Source organism: Oryx dammah, unplaced genomic scaffold (genome assembly GCF_014754425.2).
Source record: "Oryx dammah isolate SB20612 unplaced genomic scaffold, SCBI_Odam_1.1 HiC_scaffold_10, whole genome shotgun sequence".
Taxonomy (NCBI): domain Eukaryota; kingdom Metazoa; phylum Chordata; class Mammalia; order Artiodactyla; family Bovidae; genus Oryx; species Oryx dammah.
Window position 1 is genome coordinate 61,122,598 of NW_024070194.1, and position 23,873 is coordinate 61,146,470.

At 37.7% G+C, this 23,873-nt stretch overlaps 1 protein-coding gene across 4 annotated transcripts in view; it reads left to right on the top strand.

The window, feature by feature from the left end:
- NEBL (nebulette) overlaps positions 1-23,873 on the top strand; it is a 384,633-nt gene that overhangs the window by 293,418 nt on the left and 67,342 nt on the right. For 2 of the 4 annotated variants that reach the window (XM_040248594.1, XM_040248596.1), the window contains exons 6-11: positions 267-368; positions 1,301-1,402; positions 15,206-15,319; positions 17,007-17,108; positions 20,888-20,992; positions 22,763-22,870. The exons of 1 other annotated variant lie outside the window; for it this stretch is intronic. In XM_040248594.1, coding sequence (XP_040104528.1) covers positions 267-368; positions 1,301-1,402; positions 15,206-15,319; positions 17,007-17,108; positions 20,888-20,992; positions 22,763-22,870 — 633 coding nt within the window. The remainder of the gene's footprint in view (positions 1-266; positions 369-1,300; positions 1,403-15,205; positions 15,320-17,006; positions 17,109-20,887; positions 20,993-22,762; positions 22,871-23,873) is intronic. One more of the 4 variants, XM_040248595.1, reaches the window with a different exon arrangement.

Here is a 23,873-nt window from a genome sequence, read left to right on the forward strand (position 1 = left end):
TGTGCCATGGTATTGGAATTATATTTTTTATGTTGTATGAATTCAGTTCATATGCAATAATGTCAACGAGTCATTGGTATAGTAAAAAGAGAATATAGTTATCCAAATAAATGTTGCACATAATAATTTTTTTAAAGTTATGATCAGTGACTTTCTTAGATGATTATGGTGAGGATAAATTACATTAGGGACATTAAAACTAGCAGCTGTATGACATTACTCATTTCCTTTTTCTTTTTTTCAATCAAAACTGTCTCTTCCATCAGATTTTTTATAGAAAAGATGTACAGGACACCCACATGTATAACGCAGAGCTTGACAGACCAGACATCAAGATGGCGACACAGATCTCCAAGATCATAAGCGATGTAATCTCTCTTTCTTATTTTGAGCAGAATTGGTTTCTTATTTTGGTGGAAGACAAAGCATGGCTTTAGTAGTTGGGTGATTAATTTAATTAGTGAAATTTATCAATCTGAATTAATGACGTCTCAATTTTTTATCTGAATTATCTCTTTGTGTAAATTATTTAGATATGTGCAGAAATTGATCAAATTTGACTTGACTATGGCTTGTGTTGTAATACTTAAAAAAAAAAAAATACTACTCAGGCCTAAGATAACATTCACGTGTTTCAGACTGAGAGTCAAGTTTGTCATTCATCTGGTTCCATAATTACCTCTCATCTTGTCTTAAAGAACTTCACTTTGGCCCTTTTTTCCATCTTGTTGCTGTTAATTGTGTGGGTTCTTGTTAGTCAGCATTTACCCATGCACATTTCTTGTGCATCATGGCTGTGATGTTCTCTTCCCTAAGACATCCGTCTTGGCAAATACCATTTTACTCAAACGTATCTTACATTCTGGTTAAAAAATGATGACTTAACTTGAACCAAATGATTAAGTAGCATAGGCTGTACTCATCTTAAAAAATCAATAATTATTTACTAAATTCAGCTGCATGTTAACCAGATGGGGTTAGAGCAGTTACTAAGACTAAACATAAAAGACATATGTATGCAGAATGCAGGGTCTAAATTATCTAGAAATTCCTCCTGGATATAATAAACACAATAATGATGATGACTGGATTCACAGACTCAAACTTAGTAATTATTTTACTACAAAAAACATTGTTTTTATAAAATCAGTTTCTTCTTAGCAGTCAGCATTTTAGAATTTGGTGAGTTGTCAGGAATATTTTTTTATGGGCTGACGGTTTATTAATTTCATTTTGGCTATTGTCAGTGTAATTTTTCACTGGAAAATAAAAATATCTGACATTTTCTTATTCATTTTAGGCTGAATACAAGAAAGGGCAAGGAGTAATGAATAAAGAGCCTGCTGTAATTGGAAGACCAGATTTTGAACATGCTGTGGAAGCTTCTAAACTTTCTAGTCAAGTAAGAATCTAGCGATATTTCACAATGATTTTATTCAGAGATTTTGTTTCTAGCTTCACTGAAAAATATTTTACTTTAGATAATGTCTTTAATGGCAAGAATATACAAAGATAATGTTCCTGAAACCATATCAGATAGGATTACAATAATTGTAAATTTCACTAAGGGATAAAATATGTTGTTTTGAGCATGAAACTAAGTGTTCTTTTCTCCTGGCTCAAATTCTAGCTCTTTCCAATGAGTTCAGCCATTTTTTCACATTTCCTAGAATTTCTGAAACTTAGTAATAGTCATATCAATTAGATTAGATGAATAATTAAATTTCTATCTATATCTTCATAAACATTTGCAAGTTTGGAAAACTCAGCAGTGGCCACAGGACTGGAAAAGGTCAGTTTTCATTCCAATCCCAAAGAAAGGCAATGCAAAAGAATGCTCAAACTACCACACAATTGCACTCATCTCACATGCTAGTAAAGTAATGCTCAAAATTCTCCAAGCCAGGCTTCAGCAATACGTGAACCGTGAACTCCCTGATGTTCAAGCTGGTTTTAGAAAAGGCAGAGGAACCAGAGATCAAATTGCCAACATCTGCTGGATCATGGAAAAAGCAAGAGAGTTCCAGAAAAACATCTATTTCTGCTTTATTGACTATGCCAAAGCCTTTGACTGTGTGGATCACAATAAACTGTGGAAAATTCTGAAAGAGATGGGAATACCAGACCACCTAACCTGCCCCTTGAGAAATCTGTATGCAGGTCAGGAAGCAACAGTTAGAACTGGACATGGAACAACAGACTGGTTACAAATAGGAAAAGGAGTACGTCAAGGCTGTATATTATCACCCTGCTTATTTAACTTGTATGCAGAGTACATCATGAGAAACGCTGGACTGGAAGAAACACAAGCTGGAATCAAGATTGCTGGGAGAAATATCAATAACCTCAGATATGCAGATGACACCACCCTTATGGCAGAAAGTGAAGAGGAACTAAAAAGCCTCTTGATGAAAGTGAAAGAGGAGAGTGAAAAAGTTGGCTTAAAGCTCAACATTCAGAAAATGAAGATCATGGCATCTAGTCCCATCACTCCATGGGAAATAGATGGGGAAAGAGTGGAAACAGTGTCAGACTTTATTTTTTTTGGCTCCAAAATCACTGCAGATGGTGACTGCAGCCATGAAATTAAAAGACGGTTACTCCTTGGAAGAAAAGTTATGACCAACCTAGATAGTATATTCAAAAGCAGAGACATTACTTTGCTGACTAAGGTCCGCCTAGTCAAGGCTATGGTTTTTCCTGTGGTCATGTATGGATATGAGAGTTGGACTGTGAAGAAGGCTGAGCACCGAAGAATTGATGCGTTTGAACTGTGGTGTTGGAGAAGACTCTTGAGGGTCCCTTGGACTGCAAGGAAATACAACCAGTCCATTCTGCAGGAGATCAACCCTGGGATTTCTTTGGAAGGAATGATGCTAAAGCTGAAGCTCCAGTACTTTGGCCACCTCATGCGAAGAGTTGACTCATTGGAAAAGGCTCTGATGCTGGGAGAGATTGGGGGCAGGAGGAGAAAGGGATGACCGAGGATGAGATGGCTGGATGGCATCACGGACTCAACGGACGGGAGTCTGAGTGAACTCCGGGAGTTGGTGATGGACAGGGAGGCCTGGCATGCTGCGATTCATGGGGTCGCAAAGAGTTGGACACGACTGCGCGACTGAACTGAACTGAAGAAAAATGACAATTTTCTCAATGTTTAAGTGCTTTAATCACACATTTGAAACTAAGTAATGACAATAAAGAAAACACTGAAATCATTAAAAGGATCTGAAGAAGTGTACAGACATTTGGCTGAACATGTCAATAGATAAAAATTACAACTTTCCCCAAATTAGTACTTAAATATCATGCAATTTCAATTAGAATCCAATAATTTTTTTGAAGTATGGATAAATGATCTTAGAGTTTGAATGACAAGGAAATGCCTGAAAATAGCCTTCAAAAGTATTAAAGTAAAGACCAGTGAAGGGGAACTTACATTGTGAGTTACTATAACATAGTATAAAACCACTGAGATTAAATCAATATGGAATTGATATATAAGAGATAAAATAATCAGTAGGTTAGACTAGGGAATCCTGAAATAGACTCTAACGTGTATAAAAATTTAATATATGATACAAGTTTTGGTTTAAGTCAGTGGGAAAAAGTTATATTAGTTAATAAATGGTGCTGACATAACTGGCCATCCTTCAGGGTAAAAATAAAATTGGACCTGAATCTTAAACCATCTACAAAATAAATTCCAGATGGATTAAAGATATAACTGTAAACAAAAAAATAATTTTAAAATCTTAAAAGAAAATCCAAGAGACTGTATATACCACATAGGGATGTATGTGGTATATACAGAGGGATGGATAACCTGAGTTATTCTTAAAATTGGAGATCCAGACGCTCCAAAAGAATAATTAGACAGGCTTGACTATATAAAAATTAACACTTCTTTTAATGGAAAAAGGTAACATTTGTAAAGTCAACAGTGACAGCAAACAGTAATTTTTATGCATGTATATAGTGTTTTCAATTTTGAAAATGTCCTTTCTTCAAGTTGCAAATGTCCTAATTGGGTTACATTTCAAAACGGAGAGACGTAAATGAAGAGAACTATAAAATCTAACTGAAGAACATAAGATAGTATCTGGACAATTGAGAAGACCTGCTGTGTTCTTAGCTATGGAGGGCCTGAGAAGGGCTGTGATTCCGAGCTTTTCTCAGTCCAGACAAGGCTTGCTGAAGTGGATGTTGACACGCACCTGGTCGGTACTCTTCCAGTATCGCTTTAGATTTTCTGACTTAGGATTTCAGCCTTTTCTGGGGGCACCGAGGTCTATTGGTGGTATAGAAAAGCTGTGCAGCCTGGCTGGGTAATTAATAAAAGGGCTGTGGAGCTGGACCCCTGAGCTCCTGGTTTTGCTGCTGGCTCATCAAGTGACTTTGGACAGGTGGCTTAATTACTCCATCTGCAGTTTCCTGACCTGTAAAACGACATGGAGCAGTACTGCTTCTTAGGGTTGTTGTGAGGATTAAATGAACTACTGTGAGCAACTTAAAATACTGCCTGATCCATAGAAACACTGCACCATGTCCCAGGAATAATTTTACTGTAGCTATTCAGAAGAATCTGCTTTTTTTTTTTTTAAATGAATTCATGCACAAAATGAAGTGTAGTAAGACTGGCCCTTAGATTTCAGTCTTAAATTTTTTTCTTCACAGTCTTATTTGAGAGTCCTTACAAAAAGTTTTAGGGGCTTCCCAGGTGGCTCAGTTCAGTTCAGTCACTCAGTCGTGTCCAACTCTTTGCGACCCCATGAATTGCAGCATACCAGGCCTCCCTGTCCATCACCATCTCCCGGAGTTCCCTCGGACTCACATCCATCGAGTCGGTGATGCCATCCAGCCATCTCATCCTCTGTCGTCCCCTTCTCCTCCTGCCCCCAATCCCTCCCAACATGAGTCTTTTGCAATGAGTCAGCTCTTTGCAGGAGGTGGCCAAAGTACTGCAGCTTCAGCTTTAGCATCATTCCTTCCAAAGAACACCCAGGGCTGATCTCCTTCAGAATGGACTGGTTGAGTCTCCTTGCAGTCCAAGGGACTCTCAGGAGTCTTCTCTAACACCGCAGTTCAAAAGCATCACTTCCTCAGAGCTCAGCTTTCTTCACAGTCCAACTCTCACATCCATACATGACTACTGGAAAACCATAGTCTTGACTAGGCAGACCTTTGTTGGCAAAGTAATGTCTCTGCTTTTGAATATGCTAGCTAGGTTGGTCATAACTTTTCTTCCAAGGAGTGAGCGTCTTTTAATTTCATGGCTGCAGTCACCATCTGCAGTGATTTTGGAGCCCCCCAAAATAAAGTCTGACACTGTTTCCACTGTCCCCCTATCTATTTCCCATGAAGTGATGGGACCAGTGATGGGATCTTCATTTTCTGAATGTTGAGCTTTAAGCCAACTTTTTCACTCTCCTCTTTCACTTTCATCAAGAGGCTTTTTAGTTCCTCTTCACTTTCTGCCATAAGGGTGGTGTCATCTGCATATCTGATGTTACTGATACTTTTCCCGGCAATCTTGATTCCAGCTTGTTCTTCTTCCAGCCCAGCGTTTCTCATGATGTACTCTGCATAGAAGTTAAATAAGCAGGGTGATAATATACAGCCTTGACATACTCCTTTTCCTATTTGTAACCAGTCTGTTGTTCCATGTCCAGTTCTAACTGTTGCTTCCTGACCTGCATATAGGTTTCTCAGGAGGCAGGTCAGGTGGTCTGGTATTCCCATCTCTTTCAGAATTTTCCACAGTTTATTGTGATCCACACAGTCAAAGGCTTTGGCATAGTCAATAAAGCAGAAATAGATGTTTTTCTGGAACTCTCTTGCTTTTTCCATGATCCAGCAGATGTTGGCAATTTGATCTCTGGTTCCTCTGCCTTTTCTAAAACCAGCTTGAACATCTGGAAGTTCACGGTTCATGTACTGCTGAAGCCTGGCTTGGAGAATTTTGAGCATTACTTTACTAGCATGTGAGATGAGTGCAATTGTGCGGTAGTTTGAGCATTCTTTGGCATTGTCTCTCTTAGGGATTAGAATGAAAACTGACCTTTTCCAGTCCTGTGGCCACTGCTGAGTTTTCCAAATTTTCTGGCATATGGAGCGCAGCACTTTCATAGCATCATCTTTTAGGATTTGAAATAGCTCTACTGGAATTCCATCACTTCCACTAGCTTTGTTCATAGTGATGCTTTCTAAGGCCCACTTGACTTCACATTCCAGGATGTCTGGCTCTAGGTGAGTGATCATACCATCGTGATTATCTGGGTCATGAAGATCTTTTTTGTACAGTTGTTCTGTGTATTCTTGCCACCTCTTCCTAATATCTTCTACTTCTGTTAGGTCCATACCATTTCTGTCCTTTGTCGAGCCCATCTTTGCATGAAATGTTCCCTGGTGTCTCTAATTTTCTTGAAGAAACCTCTAGTCTTTCCCATTCTGTTCTTTTCCTCTATTTGTTTGCATTGATCGCTGAGGAAGGCTTTCTTATCTCTCCTTGCTATTCTTTGGAACTCTGCATTCAAATGCTTATATTTTTCCTTTTCTCCTTTGTTTTTCACCTCTCTTCTTTTCACAGCTATTTGTAAGACCTCCCCAGACAGCCATTTTGCTTTTTGCATTTCTTTTCCATGGGGATGGTCTTGATCCCTGTCTCCTGTACAATGTCATGAACCTCCGTCCATAGTTCATCAGGCACTCTATCTATCAGATCTAGACCCTTAAATCTATTTCTCACTTCCACTGTATAATCATAAGGGATTTGATTTTGTCATACCTGAATGGTCTAGTGGTTTTCCCTCCTTTCTTCAATTTAAGTCTGAATTTGGCAATAAGGAGCTCATGATCTGAGCCACAGTCAGCTCCCGGTCTTGTTTTTGTTGACTGTATAGAGCTTCTTCCTCTTTGGTTGCAAAGAATATAATCAATCTGATTTTAGTGTTGACCATCTAGTGATGTCCATGTGTAGAGTCTTCTCTTGTGTTGTTGGAAGAGGGTGTTTGCTATGACCAGTGCATTTTCTTGGCAAAACTCTGTTAGTCTTTGCCCTGCTTCATTCCGCATTCCAAGGCCAAATTTGCCTGTTACTCCAGGTGTTTCTTGACTTCCTACTTTTGCATTCCAGTCCCCTATAATGAAAAGGACATCTTTTTTGGGTGTTAGTTCTACAAGGTCTTGTAGGTCTTCATAGAACTGTTCAACTTCAGCTTCTTCAGCGTTACTGGTTGGGGCATAGATTTGGATTACTGTGATATTGAACGGTTTGCCTTGGAGACGAACAGAGATCATTCTGTCATTTTTGAGATTGCATCCAAGTACTGCATTTTGGACTCTTTTGTTGACCATGTTGGCTAGTCTATTTCTTCTAAGGGTTTCCTGGCCACAGTAGTAGATATAATGGTCATCTGAGTTAAATTCACCCATTCCAGTTCATTTTAGTTCGCTGATGCCTAGAATGTCGATGTTCACTCTTGCCATATCTTGTTTGACCACTTCCAATTTGCCTTGATTCATGGACCTGAATGCAATATTGCTCTTTACAGCATTGGACCTTGCTTCTATCACCAGTCACATCCACAACTGGGTATTGTTTTTGCTTTGGCTCCATCCCTTCATTCTTTCTGGAGTTATTTCTCCACTGATCTCCAGTAGCATATTGGGCACCTACTGACCTGGGGAGTTCCTCTTTCAGTATCCTGTCATTTTGCCTTTTCATACTGTTCATGGGGTTCTCAAGGCAAGAATACTGAAGTGGTTTGCCATTCCCTTCTCCAGTGGACCACATTCTGTCAGACCTCTCCACCATGAGCTGCCCATCTTGGGTGGCCCCACACAGCATGGCTTAGTTTCAGTGAGTTAGACAAGGCTGTGGTCCATGTGATCAGATTGACTAGTTTTCTGTGATTATGGTTTCATTGTGTCTGCCCTCTGATGCCCTCTTGCAACATCTACTGTCTTACTTGGGTTGCTCGTACCTTGGACATGGGGTATGTCTTCACAGCTGCTCCAGCAAAGCGCAGCTGCTGCTCCTTGCCTTGGATGAGGGGTATCTCCTCACTGCCACCCCTCTTGACCTTGAACGTGGAGTAGTTCCTCTAGGCCCTCGTGCAGCCACCGCTCCTTGGACGTGGGATAGCTCCTCCCGGCCATCGTCCCTGACCTAGGGCAGTGGGTAGCTCCTCCTGGGCACCGCCCCTGACCTTGGACGTGGGGTAGCTCAGGTGGCTTAGTGGTAAAGAATTTGCCTGCCAATGCAGGAGATATGGGTTTGATTCCTGGGTTGGGCAATCCCCTGGAGAAGGAAATGGCAACCCACTCCAGTATTCTTGCCTGAGAAATTCCATGGACAGAGGAGCCTGGTGGGCTAAGGTCCGTGTTGTCACACAGTCAGACACGACTGAACTGACTGAGCATGCTCACACTTTTTTTATAGGCAGACTTAAAAAAAAAAAATCTCAAATTATTTAACAGCTGAATGATCAGATATTTAAGCAGATTTTAATTTGCAAGTTACATTGTATTTGTCATCTTCGTTTTTTAGTGAACTTTTTGCTGATCTCATGGTGTATAAACTCATCAGAAAAGGGAGAAACTGGACAGATGAATATTCAGAACTTCTGGAATGAACTCAGTATGATCTTTTGTATTTTCAAGTGTGTTGACTGAAAGCAAAGGCAGAAAGTGTAGTTTCTTATTTTCATTAACAACTTTGAAGATCATGTATTCTCTTGCTCCTAAACTAATGACAGATAATGAATACAGGCGCACACAAAGGCAAGCAAATATGCAGAAGGGAAATAATTTAGGAATGTAGTAAGCTGGGAAGCTAGGGGCATAATGCAGGATGCCAGGGGGAAAGGGCGAGACAGGATTGTGAGAGAGTAGGTGATGATGGACAGTGCCTGTGGTGTGGAGAGATAAGACACCCTGATGACAAGACACAAGGAGAAAGCAAGAGGGTACAATTCTCCCATTTATCTGGAAACTGAGCTCTGTGGGACTGAATCCAGAAAAGGTAATGAATGGAAACAAAACTCATTCCTATGTTAACTTGTGCAATAGCTTTGCTTCCGTAGTTGTAAACTTTCCCTTTTTAAAGTCTAGGGGGAGCATAAAATAATGGCCAAGTAATGAAAAGAAAATCAGTAAACAATCTCATCTGCCAAGATAGAGAGATATATTTACAAGTATCTGAAGTATTAGGGCAGTAGTTATTGAAGTCATCATCTTAAAAAAAATTCTTCTGAGTGGTTGTTTTGTTAATATGTTCATTTATCATCTTAATTTATGAATTGAAATGTGTTTATGTGATGAATGAAATACCTTTAGTTTTATAGTATCAGAGAAAATTTTATATTTATAATAATTAGTATTTGTTCTAAAATTGCATGTGATGTATTTAAAAGAGTGGGTTTTAAACCTAAACATTACTTCTTAGATTGCTGTTAAAGCTGAATAATAAGTATTGTCCTTCAATTGTAAAGGGTATTAATTGGCTTGAAGTATCTCCCATTCTGGGCAAGCACATATGCTTCCAACCTCCTTCCCCCAAACTTTTGGCTTAAATGTCACATCCTTGACTTGCTGATTTAAATTATATTGCTCTATTCCCTTTATTCTGCTTTTCTTTATAGTTCTTAACACAGTGTGTATTAGTCATATAAAGGTATGTGTGTGTGTATTAAATATCTGCTTCACTACCACTCAACAGGCTCTGTGGGGACAGAGTTTAATGGCATTAATGGCACAGATTAGGCTTTCAAGAAATATGTAGAGACCGATTAAACACATTTCTCTAGATCATTCACATTTGATACAAAGTCAGTAAAATTTATTTTGTCATGAAAATTAGGGCAGGGTATATTTTGTGTAAAATTCAAACTTGGACACACTGATTTTATGATGACTTCTACGTAAAAATCTGTTTTTACTCTCCTCAACAGCCTTTAGTTCAGTTTCATCCAAAATTGGAGGCAGTTGCTCCCATGGATGTGTGGCGTTGTGTTGTTGTTTACTTTTCATTTTCACTGGTAATTAAGTGCACTGATCCAGGTTCCCATTTCTTTCTTATCGTTTGCTTCTGTGGCTCTGATGAAATGCTTTCGTTCAGGGGCTGCTCTCTTTCTGCTCTTCTGGCCCTTTGTGAATCTGAGCCATAGGTGATGCCATGAAGCCCAGTACCCCTTGGTGCTGAAAGCTTTGAACTACTGAGTTGGGAAATCAGACTTTAGCCATTTAAACACAGCCCCGCCTGGATGCAGTTATGTGGGCTGCCGTCTGTGGGGTCGCACAGAGTCGGACACGACTGAAGTGACTTAGCAGCAGCAGGTTAAATTCAGTCATTGCTGTTGAGCAATTCTAGTGTTTTCTCCTAGTCTGAACCTCTGAAAGTTCTGCTAAGTCTGTGAAACTTCCTTACTAAAGTTTTAAGTTTCATCCCATTTGCCTACCCTGCATTTTTCAAAAAGTTGGTAGATCAGGACCATTGGACATGATATTTATAATATGAGTAAAATCAGTCATAGGTGGAACTTTTCGTTTGTTTCCAAAGTGATTGATTTCTGTGTAAGGGGTAACATTGTGCCTAAAACCATAGTTCCGGGCAAGAGTACTGGAGTGGGTTGCCATTCCCTTCTCCAGAGGATCTTCCTGACCCAGGGATTGAACCCAGGTCTCCCACACTGTAGGCAGACGCTTTACTGTCTGAGCCACCAGGGAGGTCATAGCAAAGGCACCCAACACCTATTTCCTCTTGTCTCAAGTGGTCTTGAAACCAGAAGGAAAAATACCATGTTCCATGGTTGAGTCACCCATTATAATGAAAGGAAAGCATCCTGATCTCTTAGGAGATGAGAGTGTACGTGAACAGGTGGACACTTAAATGTGTGAACCGTGGACTGATAGTAAGATAGAATGTTCTTTGTATGTGTAGTGAGTGAGTGGACCAGTCAGAAGGTGAGTGGATAGGACCTGTTTGAACTATTTGGCTATTTTCTTAGTTCATTTATATGCAAACCTTATAGCATGATAAGAAACAATTGAGTGTCAGTGTCTGGTAAATGTATTTTTTATGGAATTCAGTTATCTTACTTTTTGGTTAATTAATGAGGGAAACTCTTGCATTCTTGTTCTTTAGTTACCTTTTGAATCAGATAACGCAGAGTTCTGAAGTTTAGGATAAGATACATTTCACAATACTTTGCTGATTATTAAACTCATTAGAAGTACATGGAGGATATGGTACACTTTAAATAATTAAAATTCAAATTTTAAGGTCTATAGTCCCAGGCACAACTTTAAGAATAAAGTTTTCATAAAAATCTATTACAAGGCTATTAAAAAATTTGGAGACACTATGGAAGTTACCTGGTCCTGATTTTCAATGAAATAATCTTTTCTCAATGTAATCCATCCATTTATTCATTCAAGCAAAACAGTTACTGAACAGATATCACATCCTTGGGGTTAAATTTTCAAAGGTGAACAGGGAAGATATAGCCCATGCCTTCACTGAACTTAGAGTCTAAGGGGAAGACCAACAGCCAGAGACAGTTTTACAAATAATTGCAGCAATGTGTGATGAGGGACCACATAATGTGGAGTGATTCAAAAATGTATCAGCTGTAAGTATTCTAGATTGGAAGGTCAGAGAGGGCTTTCAGAAAGAAGTTACATTTGGGCAACTGCAAGATGTGTAGAAATTATTCAGGTGAACATTGGGAGGCGGTAAGGAGCAGTGATTGAGCAAGAAAGAAGAAGATAGTTCTACTGGCGGACAGAGCAGCTGATAGAAAATTTCTGTTATAATCGGCAGAAATCTTGTTGGTTACAGCGTCTACCTGTCAACACTAACTTTACCTTTGGTTGCAGAACAAATGCTGTTTTTCTATTTTTGCAAATATTTGAAGACAGTTTCCCACTGATTCCCAAATCTCTTCCAGTATAGCACTCTTTAAGGGTAGTAAGTGATGCAGAGTGTGCACTAGATAAGTAATTCCTAAATGAATTAGTTAATGAGGAAAAGTGTGGCAGGAACTACCACACTTTTGAAATACATGTTTATATGTATTCAGTATAATATAGATGCAATATATTATTTTTATATCTATTGTTTTTCATTTCCTTTTACCTTTTTTTCTCTTCCCAATAGATTGTTGTTCAAGTCAGTTTAGCAATGACTATGGGGATTGTGTGTTGGGGGAACAGATTTGGGAAATTAGAGTTTTATAGTTCCAACACCTACCTGCAGGTGTGAGTGTGAAAAGATGGTTGATTGCTTATCATTTTCATCATTAATCTATACATTTCTTTAAAGAACATATATTAAGTGCCAGATCCATTCAAAGTACTGTGTTGGGTACTAGGGATACAAAAATGAATAGATATCTATTTTCTGCTCACTGTTTAATGAGAGAGCAGATAATTCAACTATGTCCAAAACTTAGAAAATAGTCTAATCTTGTATTTCCAGGGAAAACTCACCTTTAACAATAGGTTACTATTCACAACAATATACTTGTAAAAATATACTTCAGATTTATCTTCTATATCTTTCAGAAATCAATGAAAATATTCTACTTAAAAAATAGGTTACTAAAGTTTGTCCTGTAAAACATCAGGTGAAAAAATGGAGGGTTCTGTTTGTATTGAAGTATTTAAATCTAATCAATTAATTCAGCTGAGCAGTGCTGGCTTGCATCAGCTTTTCTTTCAGTTATTCATATTCTTAAACCTCAGGTATACCATGAGTGTCTTTGTTATAAATTAGCTAAATGGCAAGAATAGGTTACATTGTGCTTGAGCACAGAGGGTGCATCATTCTACCTTTGTACTATCCCCGGTAGTTCTCAGCATTACACTAGGAGCAGATACAACTTGGGAATTCATCTGACACATTCTCAACTGTTATTAACTGGCATTTGCTCTTTCCGAGTAAATGTATATTTCTGAAAAAGCTGTAACCAGTTCACTGATGATGATTTTTTCCTTCCTGTATTCATTAAACATTGAGCCTGCGTTGGATACCTATTTTGAGTTAGGATGAGTTTCCTGCCTGAGTTTGGGAATGCTGATGTGAGCCCAGACACACTCCCATTAGGCCTGGAGCTGGTAATCTCTTCCCAAAGCAAATCTAATGGTGTCACATACATGCTTGAACTCACTTCTGCTTGGGCTTAGCGTAAAAGACCAGGATCCCTGACATAGCAGCGGGGTTCAGTGGGACCTGACGTTCCCAAGTAATGCTTCCTTCCATGTTGCCTCTGGGCTTAGTGCAACGGTGCTGAGAACTACAGGGGGTACAAAGGCAAAATGATGCACTCTCTGTGCTCAAGGATCATGGAACCTACTCTTGCCATTTAGCTAATACATAACTAAGACACTCGTGGTGCCTGAGGTTGGGGACTTATGAGTGACTGAAAGGATACTTGATGCGAGCCCATGTTACACAGCAGGATCAGTTGATTAGATGGAAAGAACTACCAGCTGAGAGTGTTCCTGGCACCGCAGCATTGGGCAGAATGTTTTCCTTGATCGCTGGACGGTGTTGGTGGATCTGGCTGAGTGGGGAGTGCCATTTTAGGGGAAGTCAGTTCAGAGAGTCTCTGACCATAGTCAAGTGAATACCTGTCAGGCACTAAGACCTAGAAGAGACAAAAACACAGATTAGAATGTTGTGAAAAGCACCACAGCAGCAGGGTGTTGAGGAGTGGAATTGCATGTTTAGCAGAGGACCAGGTAGGGAGGATCTTGGCTTTGGTGCCAGTTACTGTGGACTGTAGTGAAGGAGATCTAAATTGACTGCATTGGTGGTGGTGTCCCTCATTTCAAGATAAAATAATCTAAGACTTGAAGCTTTTCTTGTTTTAGGGAGGCCTTGCCTATTAATTATAATAAGTGAGATTTTGCTTGAAATTATAAGATAATATGATGATCAAAAAGTATTATTAGCAAATGAAACTGCAACAGAAACTGTTGCATGTGAACCGTCTTGAAATGTTTTCCAAATGTATTCCCACCAGGATTTTTACCAGTTCCCTCCTGGAGGCACCAGCGTGTATCCCTGATGGAGACCATCACCCAGTACACACTAGATTCAAAGAGTAACATGAGCCGTTCCCAAACCGCCTTTTTTTCTAAAGGTTTCTGCAAGGCAGAGTCTTAGGATGTATGGATAAATGTGCATTCTGAGGAAAGAAATAAGATGGTGTAAGAATCATAATATAATAAGATATAAAAGGACAAAACAGCTTACTTTTGCTTTTGCCTGTCTGCATCCTTTCCTGGCTACAGGAATTAAAGCAGTTAAACAATTAAATAAACGAGACTAGCTATTTTTGTTTTATTTTAGTAAAGAATTGTTTAGTTGTGTTCGACTCTTTGCAGCCCATGGACTGTAGCCCACCAGGCTCCTCTGTCCATGGAATTCTCTAGGCAAGAACACTGGAGTGGGTTGCTATTCTCTCCTCCAGGAGATCTTCCTGATCCAAGGATTGAACCCCAGACTCCTGTTTTGCAGGCAGAATTCTTTACCACCTGAGCTATAAGGGAAGACGTTTGGTTGCCTTAAGACTAGTTAAAAAAAAAAATCCCCAGTGAAAGTTGGAGATGGTTCTGCCACTGAACACAACTGTGGAGTGAAAGCAAAGAAATAATAAATGACATTAAATAGGCCCAGGATGTTTCAGCAATACGTAATCCCTAACAATGAGTTTTTTAATAAGCGGGAAATGATGAGAAAAACCATGGTAGGAGCTCTGTCTTGCCTTTGCAGTCATTCTTTTAGGAAAATTCGTATTCAAATTCTGATATTTGGGACCTGTTTTCTAAATGTGATAGATGTTAAGACATTTGTGGTCTTGATTTCTAATTGATCATAGATGTTAGGAATGCAGAAATGGAAACTGACATTTTAAAATCCTGAGATTCTATATAATTCTTGTTAATAGGATTTGAGTTCATGCCTAATTGCATTTATGATCCATGTTCAAGTAGAGGTGTTTTTTTAATTAAAAAAAAATCCTTTATGCCTAATTAAGCTTTATATGGGGGGAAAATACCAGGTATTTAAACTCTGCTGCCATACATTTTTAAGGTACCTTTTTTCTGATCTAATTAGAAATCAAATGTGTTGCTTTGAAAGGTTGAAGGTAAATGTGCTATGTAATTTTTCCTGTTTTTTTTTCTTTTATGGCAGATTAAATACAAAGAAAAATTTGATAGCGAAATGAAGGATAAGAAACATCTTTACAATCCTCTTGAAAGTGCTTCTTTTAGGCAAAGTCAGCTGGCCACTGCCCTGGCGAGCGATGTAAGTTGCTTTCTGCCTCATGATTGGTAATTTGCAGATTATTTTCAGTATGTTTTGATTCTTATTGTGATAGACTTGGCTGTGTGGGAATTATGATACTTAATCAAGGTCATGTAATTGACAAATAATTTTAGAAAACACTTAAACCTATTTTCTTGAAGCTTTTCTGGGGGGAAAAATAAGTGTTACTGAGGAATAGTTTTATTAGCAAAACTATTAGTATTATAGCTGATCAAGAGTAGAAATAGATTATAGAGTTTTTCAGAAAAATAGTGTGTAGTATCATAAATTAATGATTATGACAATAGTTAGCAAATGTAATTATGCTCATGAAATTGTGAATATTGTAAAATATACCTGAAACATAGTAGTATATCACAAGGAAATTTCCAGAAATTGTACTTGAGATGGCTTACAATTTCTTTCTTATCTCTTATGTAAATTCTGTGAAATACCTCTTCATGAGGTTTGTTTTCATTTCATATCTTTAAAAATGAAGTTTCAATTTATAAGAAAAGATACCTTAATTTTTTATTAAAATTAGGAAGAGTATAAAAACAGAAACATAGAAAAATTTAATCACTTTACTATAGTTGAATGATGCATAGAGTACCTTTTTAAATATTAAGTTTGACTGTTGTTGAACTGTTCCTTTGTTAGAGCATTTAAACCTTTCAACTTCTGTTGTATCTGGGGAACTTAGTATATTTTACTTTCGTTCCTGTTTAGAAGGTACTATAATTTGTGTTCATTAACCAGATATTGTTATCAGCAATTTAAATGGGTGTTTCTGTCTTTTGGAAAAAGGAATGGCAACCCACTCCAGTATTCTTGCCTGGAGAATCCCATGGACGGAGGAGCCTGGTGGGCTACAGTCCACAGGGTCGCAAAGAGTTGGAAATGACTTCACTTTCACCTTCTGTCTTTCAGGACCTTTGGGAATATTCTAATAATTCATTTTTTCTTATTTGATTATTTTTGTGTGTGTACAAGCATAAAGCAAATAGGGCAGGAATATACTTAAAAGAACCTCCAGCATGATATTGAAAGCTCAAGGTTTAGAATCGGTTGTCTGGATTTGAATCTTGCTCCACCACCTAATATTACACTTCTGTCTTTTTGTGTCTCAGTTTCCTCCTCTGTAAAATGGGCATACTTAAAGTGTTTACTTGCTAAGATTGTGGAGCGTACTTAATACATATAAAATGTTTAAACAGAAAAGTGTTTGACTCGCAGTAAGTGCTTGATGTTTTCTGTTATTAACATTTTATATTTCCAAAGCAATTGATTGAAAAGAAAAGGTCTACATAGTAATAGGATGAAAACTAACAAAGGTTCTAAAATTGACACAAAATGTAATTGGAAGACAGTGGTAATTTCTAAAGAGTAAAGCTTCTATTTTCTTTATTTTCTGAAAGCAGAGTTTCAGTTAAAGTTACTTGTTTCTGTTAACATCGCCCTTTCTGAGCACATAAACAAAAGGAGTTATCAAAATACTTTCAAGTCCCTGGGAAGAACTTTTTTTCATTCAGTAGTAAATGAGCACCATCTAGTGGCTACTTGTGAATTCATTTAATTTAATACTATTAAATAATACTTGGTTGTGTTTAAAATAATAATGGCCATAATGCAAAAGCATAGTATTTTCTTCTCCTAGATGGTATTTTGTTCCGTGTTATTTTCATAGGTGAAGTACAAGAAAGACTTTCAGAATGTGCATGATCCAGTTTCAGGTCTCCCAAACTTGTTCTTAGACCACGCTTTGAAAGTCAGCAAAATGCTAAGCGGAGTAAGTGGCCGTTTGTTGGCTAGTGTAGACCTGTGACTCCGTGGCGCCCACGTGTCTGAAGTGCTTATGAGCACACCTGCTTCCTAAGGCGAGCCTGGCCTTCACTGCCGCCTCAGTAACTAACTTCATGGAAACTAGTGCCTGTTGCTTAAATCCCACCCAGGCTGTTGCTTTACAAAGCTGGCTCTTTAATATCTCTTGAATACAAACTTTCTTGTGGAACAGCTACTCTTCCAAGTGTTTATGTGAGCATCCTTTCTGTCTTTCTCCTTCCCCTTTCTTTGTAGTAGATTGAAGTCACTTGGAGGTCAGGCTCTTAAGTCAGCGATCTTTTATGCAGGCCAGAGCAGAGTGTCTGGTACTCAGAAGGTCTCAGTAGCATGACAGTTGTCTTAGTCTGAATTATGTCTTCTCTAAAAATAAATCTCAAGACTGTTTGCACTGCTGCTGTACTTTTAGTCTTGGGAAGGTTTCCGTGTTTTCTTCAACACAACAAGGAGGGGAGGGTGTCCTAATTAAAATATCTGTGTCCGCTGCCAGTGGCCCATCGCATCAGAACTTGGCTCTTAGATGCTCTTTCCAACACACAGTGCGTCTGAACCCTGATGTCACTGGCTCTCATTACTGATGACCCTGGCTCACCTGTGCCTCTGTTTCCTACACCTCAGAATGCCCCATGTCAGGATGATGAACTCTAATTTGACCTCAAGTTATTTCTATGTCTATTGTAATAATGACTCACTCGAAAATTATCTGCATTTATTATATATCTATCTTGGACCAGGCACAGATTTGATGGCAAAGTATATCATCAAAGAATGTTAAAAAGTGAAAACAGTCTTCTTCAGGAGATGTGACCACAGTCATGAATGAGAAAACTCTATAGTTATAAGCTGCTTCCCAAACCATTAAATAATGAAATAACAACTTCAGTTCAGGTTTAAAAATGTCTACATTTGGCTTTGATATGTTGAAGCTTCTGTTCATTATTTTGTAATCCTCTTCTTGAAATGTTATCTGTGTGAATTCATGTTTATGGAGGAAATTAATTAATTATCACTGGTCTTTGGAGGAGAAGCAGCCCATTATTCTTTCCCATCTGTTGAGCAGGGATGAAGGTTGGGAGACTGTCGGGTGCAGAATTAGACTCGGTCCCTGGACACTTAATTCCTGCTGTCCTGGCATTTCAATGCTCAACTTCCTCTGTACAGACGCTCCTGTTTCTTGAACGACTCTGCTTCAGTTGCACATTTTTAACCATGACTCAGAGATGTGCTTTTAAAAATCAGTATGTTTCTGAGATCTGAGCCTCTTCTTTCTTCATAGGTAGTCTTTGCTCATCCAGCTTGATCATTGCAGTCGCATTTGACCTTGACTCTTCCTCATCCCTGTGTGGGTTAATTTCCTTCGAATGTGAGGATTCATGTATAAATAAGTCAGCAAAAATGTCATGGTCGTAATTCAAAAATTTGGATTACCATGAAAAATGTAGGCCACTCATAGGCAATATTTCTTTTTGAAAATATTGACCTTTATTTTCTAATAGTGGTGAAAAACAGTAATAGTCGTTGTTTTTATTTTCTCTTCGAGAAAACGCATCAAATTCATATATTACACTTGTTTTATATACCACTTGTAAAGTTTAAACCTTCATCTTTTCTAGATCATATTTTTTCTCCATAGAAAAATTGTAGCTGACCGGTTGCTTCATGAAGAGAACATTTGAGTCAAAAAAGGTGTTACTCTGAAGTCTCTACTTATTAAAGTTGCACGATATTACATTGGTTCAAATTTATTATATGTCAGAATTGCCTTCTTTTAAATTTTAATGTAAAGAGAATTAGAATTTTGTTGATTTATAAAGGCAACTTAATTTTAGTAAAAGATTGAGTAAGAGAATGCTTAAACCGGCATTCTACCAGAATTAGTTGTCAGTTTGTTATAAATGGCTGGTTTTTAAAGACCTCTAAATGTCTTTGATATAAATCGTAATTTGAAAAATTTTACTGTGCAGAGTAAAATTAGTGCCTTATTAGTTTGTACAACCATACTGATTAAATTGGAGGGGATATTTTTCTTTGAGAAATAGAACACTGTTGGCTTTCAGGTTTTTTTTTTTTTTTTGGTAACTTTGCATAAATTAAAAAAGTATATATTGTGTTACTCTGTGTAACTCCCACTAGGAGGCAACAGAGACTCTTATATAAGAAAAAGCAAGTATTGATCATTCTTTGGCAGATCTTAGTTCAAATAGGGTGATTTTCTTTGGTTTTAAAACAGGAGTTTCTGAAATTCTCTGTAACTAAAATAGATCATTGACGGGCAGTATTTTTTGACCTTTTCTCAATCTATGACCATTATTCCAGATACAATTCTAGACTATTAGTTCTGGATTTTAATTTAGTAATGGAATGTAATCTAGCTTGTTACATGCATTTCATATCTATTTTATAAATATATTTTATAAAATTACTTCTAATTAAAATAATATCTCTAAGTATATTGTTATTTTTTGAAATTATCTTTAAAAAAAATTAGCAGAGAAGCTAAAATTCAGAACTTGTTCTCTTTGGTCAAGATGTACTATGTGAACATTTTCATGAGCTTCCTGGGGGTGCTGTTCTCCCTTAAAGTATTCTGGTTAGAGTTTGGGCAATACATGTCTTAGTTCCCTAATTGACTGAAAATGCCTCTGGGGACCTTGCTGTGTCCCTAGGGAAAGCAGTTTTCCTGTGTAGGCCACTCGGAGCTTCCGTCCTTCCCATCCTTGGCACGGAGGCCTCCTCTTGTTTCACTCTGGATCACTGGAGCATATCCTAGGCCTAAGTGTCCTAGCTTGTTCCTGCTCCCTTTCTAATGCTGCTTACCTCGCCCTCCACTCTACACTAAATTGCCATTTTCATTCAAATCCCCATTGTCTAAGAAGCGACCAACTCGAGCTTAAGTCTCTTTATACCTGAGTGTTTGAGAGTTACCATTTACCTCTAAAAGTTTTCCAAATAAGGCAAAATTACTAAGTGTCCAGTCTCCAGTGGTAAAAATCATAAAGCAATGTTTGTCTTTTTGCTGCCTGCTGTGTTTAGAGTCCTACACTTGCCAAATTTGGCATTCTTATTCATTCTGTTCTCTTCCAAATTCACCTTTTTATCTGTATATAAAAAGTGTCTTAATCCTTAAAAATTTTCTTCACCTTAAAAATTCAACCAGTCATACCCAGATTCCTTGGTTTCTCTTTCAGCCACCTCCTACCTTCTCCTTTTAGGAAAGTTAGTTGAATTATTTCTCTCCCTCTCATTTCCCTTATGATCCATTACATACAACTTTTTTTTCCTTTCCTGACTCCAGCTTTCCTTTCATCTGTTCTCTTTCCTTCTCTTCTTGTAGATGCAGTTATTAATAAATACATTTCTGTTCTAGGATAAGGGCAAGGCAAAGTGCCTTTATCTTGCCCACTTTGCCTGTTCACACAAGTTACGGGCTTTTTCACTGTCACTTCTCAGTGCTGCAAATAGTAATTATGTTGTGTTTAGAGCCAGTAGTCCTCTGCTTCTCTTGAGTGTTTTAGATGCTGTTCGCGTGGACCGCCTAGAGCTGGTCTATCTCCCACTGTCGCTTTAGCTCAGGGTCAGCAATCTACATGACCAGTCGACAGCAGATGGGAACTTAGGGGCAGCTTTGCAACTCTTGTTCGCTTGCATTTTCCAGTGTGCCCTCCTACGTATTAGTTGCTTTTAACAGACCCTTCTATTCTTACTTTATTTTTGTGTTCTTATTTTTAGCGAGAATATAGAAAGGGTTTTGAGGAAAACAAAGGCCTGTATCATTTTGACATGGATGCTGCGGAACACCTGCACCATAAAGGCAATGCCATGCTCCAGAGTCAGGTACGAGGCCTCCTGCCTGGACTCAGTAACACTCATGGCCGGCACCTCCCCCGAGAACGGGTAGCCGCTGGGAAGGATGTGCATTGTGAGAAAAATCTCAAACTCTGTTCTCTCTATATTTATTAGGTTAGGGAAGCTTGAACCATGTTTCAACAGGCAGGCATTTCATAATATTATAGTTACTATACACAATTAAAAACATAAGATATGAGTTAATTAATTAATGGTCAAATCTCATAATAATGACAATTTTTATAGTGTACTGGTCATTTTGAGCTCCACAAGTATAATTTTCCAGGCATAAAGTTTATTATAATTTTTCAGCTCAGTTGTAAGTGTATTAAAAGTGGGAAATTATCTTACCAGTGTATTTTGCCTTAATGTTTCTTTCAACTATGAAATTCTATGTACTCTCTGAAAGAAACTTTTAAAAATATCTTTTTCCTCAAATGCATTAAAGTTGATAACTTTTAAAATTCTGAATTTCAGTAATTGAAAAAAGATATTATTTCTAGCATCTATTTTTTTTTATTTCTAGCATCTATTAAGATAAAATTTAAATCACTCTTTTATATATACCCCATGGACCATAAATTCCATAATGATTTGATATCTACCTTCATTTATTTAAAAAATATACAAACCAGCTCTCCTTTAAGGTATGGAAGTATACATTTTTTCTCTTTGCATTTTAATTTTTATTTTGTTTCCCCACAAAATTTTACCCTAACATAGTGTTCACTTTCATTGATCATTCTATTATACTTCCCTAAAACAAAAATATTCCTAAAAACAGGAATTAAAAAATTCGTTATATGTCCTGCTACCACAAAGTTCTGTTTTGAAAAGATTCTTTTGGATTTAAATACCATTAAAATTATTTTTATTATAATGCAGCTTAAGAACCAATTTCATTAGTAATTTTTATATATAAGGATTTTAGTGAAAATACATACTCAATAAAATGAATCATGATCAAAACTATGAATTTAATTTAAAAAGGTGTATTGCTAAAAAGCCAACCACTCTTGCAGCTTGCAGAATATAATTCTAGTTTTTGTTTTAGGAGATAGAAAATATTGATCCTTTTATAAACCGGAATAGATGAGGGTTGGTTTTGATGAATAAATGCTTCATGATATGATATGATTAAATAATGCTTAGCAAAACTGAAGGAAATCACATAAAAGCTCTGTGTGTGTGTTTCACTCAGTGTCTATGGGAAAATTCAGCAGTCCAAAGAACACTGCCCTTCCTTTGTCAGAAAGACAGACAGTCACAGTTCGGGTTTTCTTTTTGTTCAGGATTTACTGATAGGCATCAAAGTTATCACAGTGATCTCTCTGTCTCTTTTATCCTCTGTCTCAGCCTCTCTGTGTCTTATCTCTCTCTCTATATATATGTACCTATGTACATATGTATATATGTACCTATACATGTGTGTATATTAGTGGCATGTGTGTATACATGTATAACTCCATGTGTGATATCTATCTATCTATCCCAGCTGTTTACATATACATGTCCTAGAACTACATTATTTAATTCTAAACCATTCATATCCCTTAAGAACTTTAATATGTTACCTGTTTCCTTTCTTTGTATATCATTAACCACAGGGATCAACCTAGTGATCAACCTAAATGGCCAGAATATTGTGATTTTTAGAAAACAGGGTGATCGATTTTGCACATATAGTTATTTTACTTTGCTCTGTTTGTATAAAGGCTTGTGAGCTTTATGTGCCATTTATACTTTTTTTCAATGAAGGTGAAGTACAAAGAAGAGTATGAGAAAAATAAGGGGAAATCGATGCTTGAATTTGTTGAGACACCGTCATATCAAGTTTCAAAGGAGGCTCAGAAGATGCAGAGTGAGGTGAGTCTTTTTGTTTTGCTATCAACTGTTTAGTGCGAATTTGGTGTTTTGTCATTGAAAGGAACCATTACAGTGGTTCAGAAGGCTTAGTGCGTCCAGAAGAAAGTATACTGCACTGGCCAGACCAAGGAATCTGCACTGTAGACCCAGGCATCTAGTCCAGGTCATTGATTTTTTTTTCCCCTGGCCCTCAGTTTCCCAGTTTTTCCCATTTGGCTAATATGAATACTAGGCCAAGTGAGCTCTTGCATTCCATGATGATAAAATGGACACTTTCAGGCTGCGTCCATGTGAAATTACGACGAGCAGATAAAAACTAAAAGGGCTGGTTCCTTTACTTACCTTTTTTTTAAATAATGAGAATAGAGCTAACATTTGTTAAGTACTTACTCTGTGCTAGGTGACAGGGTGAATGTTTTATACATGTTGGCTCATTTAATCCTCTCAAGGTAATGATGCTAGGTAAGTATATTCCTAGACTGATAATGCATCCACTGAAATGAGTTGTCTTACCTAAAATTACATATTTAATAAGTGCTAATGGGTAAAGGTCATAAATGATTCCCTTTTTCCTGTTAATTTATTTAACTGATTGTCACCCTACCCCTGGCTAATAATCAATGATATCAGAAGGTTTCAAGGCAGTTTCAAGACATCAAGAGATCAGTTATAAGTTGTTTATTTTTTTCCACTTATCCATTTAATTCTCTGCTTAAGATAATGCTAGGTCACATCCACGTAGTCACCTGATACTGGTTCCTGTCTACCCCAGTGAGATTTCTTCTGTTGTTTCTTTGAGGGGGGCAGTGAGGGTGAGTGTGGGCAGAGGGGAATCAGACACCAGACACAGATGGCTTTGTCTACAGACACATCCAATTGCTGTGGGTACAACCAAGTTTTTACTTCAAAGGGACAGAAGTAGTGGGCAGTTACTATCAGCTGGTTACAACCACAGTGCTAGACTCCAGACATGCTCAATGGGCAAATCTTTTCTGGTTTTTAA